This window comes from Neopelma chrysocephalum, unplaced genomic scaffold (genome assembly GCF_003984885.1).
Source record: "Neopelma chrysocephalum unplaced genomic scaffold, ASM398488v2 Primary Assembly neopelma1_96734, whole genome shotgun sequence".
In the NCBI taxonomy this organism is placed as follows: domain Eukaryota; kingdom Metazoa; phylum Chordata; class Aves; order Passeriformes; family Pipridae; genus Neopelma; species Neopelma chrysocephalum.
In genome coordinates this window covers 33-2,700 of record NW_020925378.1, presented here as the reverse complement: position 1 = coordinate 2,700, position 2,668 = coordinate 33, and the positions used below count along the sequence as shown (strand labels likewise).

General features: G+C 54.2%; 1 protein-coding gene across 3 annotated transcripts in view; it reads right to left on the bottom strand.

Annotated features, from left to right (window-relative positions):
- The window catches only part of REEP4 (receptor accessory protein 4), a 4,667-nt gene extending 2,997 nt beyond the window's left edge, over window positions 1-1,670 (bottom strand). Inside the window, exons 1-2 of one of the 3 annotated variants that reach the window (XM_027709278.1) lie at window positions 1,456-1,670; window positions 268-340 (exon numbers count right to left, since the gene is read on the bottom strand). In XM_027709278.1, the coding sequence (XP_027565079.1) occupies window positions 268-340; window positions 1,456-1,487 (105 nt within the window). In that variant the 5' untranslated portion in view covers window positions 1,488-1,670. Of the gene's footprint in view, window positions 1-267; window positions 341-666; window positions 797-1,271; window positions 1,370-1,455 lie in introns of those variants that run through there. The other 2 variants (XM_027709279.1, XM_027709280.1) reach the window with 2 other exon arrangements.
- Window positions 1,671-2,668: the final 998 nt, after the last annotated feature.

Below are 2,668 nucleotides of genomic sequence, written 5' to 3'. Positions count from 1 at the left end.
AAAGGGGAACTGGAGACTGGGAAAAGGGGAACTGGAGACTGGGAAAAGGGGAACTGGAGACTGGGAAAAGGGGAACTGGAGACTGGGAAAGGGGGACTGGAGCCCAGAGAAAGAGGAAGGCTGGAGCTCAGGGAAAAGGGGGGCTGGAGCTCAGGAAGGGCCCAGGGAAAGGAGGGGCTGGAGCCCATCAGTGGGGACTGGAGCCAGGGAAAGGCAGAGACTGGAGCCCGGGAAGCAGGGCTGGAGCCCGGGTAAGGGGCTACTCACGTATTCCCGGATGTTTTTGGCCTTCACAGCCTTGTAGGATGCGTAGGCCGGGTAGAGCATCCCAAAAACCAGCCTGTAACGCAGAGGGGGGGTGAGGCAGCCCGGCCAGCCCGCGTAGAGCAGCAGGAACAGGGACCAGCAGAGCCGGCGGCCCCAGCGCCAAAACCTGGCTTTGAGCCCCCCCAGCACCGCCCCCAGCCCGGAGCCGTCGGGAAAAGGGTCGGGAAGAGGGTCGGGAAGAGGGTCGGAGCCACCCGGGAGCCGCCGTGGGGAGCCGGCCATGAGCACCGAGTCACTCCCACGCCCACGGGGACTGGCTGGACCTGTCGGGGCGGTGGCAGGAGGAGGTGGCAGGGCACGGGCTCGGTCCCCGCGGGTGCCACCCCCCAAAACACCCACCTCGTGTGCCGGGCACAGCCGGGACACCCCGACACCCTCCTGGACCTGGAGAGGGGGAGCTGGGGGCACCCACGGTTCCCTGCTGCCCCACGGGGGGCTCGCCAGGCACGGGGGGTCACTGGGCACCCAGCCCAGCTGGCCACGGCGTGGGAGACGGGGGCGAACGGGGCTGGGGGGGGTCAGGGCTGGGTGTGGGGACCCTCTCGGTGATGCAGGAGCCCCCCAGTTGATGCAGGGACCCTCTCCAGGCGATGTGAAGACCCTCAGCAGGGATCCCTTTAGACGATGCAGGGATAACTTTGGGTGATGCAGGGATCTCCCCAGATGCAGGGACCCCTCCCAGGCAATGCAGGGGACCCCCTCCGAGCAAGAAACCCCTCCAAAGCGATGCAGAGACCCCTCCCAGGCGATGTGGGGACCCTCTGAGCACGCCCCCCTCCTCCGGGGCGATGCAGGGACCCCTCCGGGGCAATACAGGGGACCCCCTCAATTGTTGATGCAGGGGACCCCAGGCCGAGCTCGCCCCCCAGGACGCGCAGGAAGGCTCGGCAGCAGCTCAGAGACGCATTTTCAGGGGTGGGGAGTGGCGATAAGGGGCTGGTTACCCCCATGGAAGCGATTTGGGGTCGCCCCCCCCAAACCCCGCCTGGGGCCGCTCCGTTAAGTCCCCGCTGCGGGACCGGCACGGGGACCTCCCGTTAACCGAACACACCCGGCGGGGGGAACAGCGGATCGGGGGCTCCCCCGCCCCAAACCCCTCCCCATCACACCCCCCCGGAACCCACTCACTCGATCACCCGGCTGAGGATCCAGGACACCATGGTGCGGGCGGGACCGGAGCCCCGGGCGGGGCCGGGAGGGAGGGTGGGAGCTGTGCCCGCCCTGGGGGGCCCCCAAAGCTCCCCCCAAAACCCCTCCCGAGGAAACGAATCCCAAAAGTTGAAAGTTGGAGGCACCGACCCGCGCAGCCGCCGTGCGGGCCCCACCTCCCGCGCTTAAAGGGGCAACGCTGTTAAAGGGGCGACGCGTCTTAAAAGGGCGACGCGTCTTAAAAGGGCAACAGCGATTCTAAAAGATGTCGCTGCGGTTCCCGGAGCTTTAATAGATCGTATTTTTATATTTAAAAACTCCTCTAATATGTGAAATATTAATGTACGATATAGACTATATCGATGTTAAAACGTATTTTTAATATATAATGTTTTAAGTTTATATAATAATTCATATGTATATTACTTTTTATTTACATAAATTTAAAAAATTTTATTACCTTTACTTTTAATTTACTTATTATAATTTTATTTATAAATAATTTCTATATTAATATATAATATTGTTGAAAATCTATATTTCTATATTAATAAATAGTATTTCATATAAAATATTAATATCTGAAAAATTATTAAAATATATGTCATTAAAATATTATTTCTATTATATTTAAAATTAATATATTATATATTTCTTTTTTATACAATAATACATTATTCCTAATATAGTAAACGTAGTGTATTAATATACAAGATATTATATAAAATATGTATTAAACACTCCCTCATATAAAAAATCCAAACATTGCTTTTAAATACTAAATATTAATATATTAATTAATATAATAATATTAAAGGTATATTTTTAAAAATATTATTAAAATTAAGTTTTTTAAGCAGTAAACAGGGAGAGAAGGAGGGATGTAAAGCCCCTTTGTGCGTTGCTGAGGAATTCTTTTTGGGGTTTGGAGGGGGTGTGATGCTTTTTGTGATGATCAAAGCAGGTAGAGAAAGGGGGCAAAGAAAAGGATTTCTTTTCTCTTCTCCTTTGTCTCGGATGTGCTGCTGAACCAGGGCCAGGGCTCTGCAGAGCCCTGCAAGACGCTCCAGGGAAAACAGAAGATGCTGGAATCTCCTCTCTGGGCCACCTTCCCCTTGGCTCTGCAGCCCCCGGAGTGTTCCAGGGCTTCCCAAATCCCCCATCCCAGCCAGGGACACTGCTGAGGTGCCAG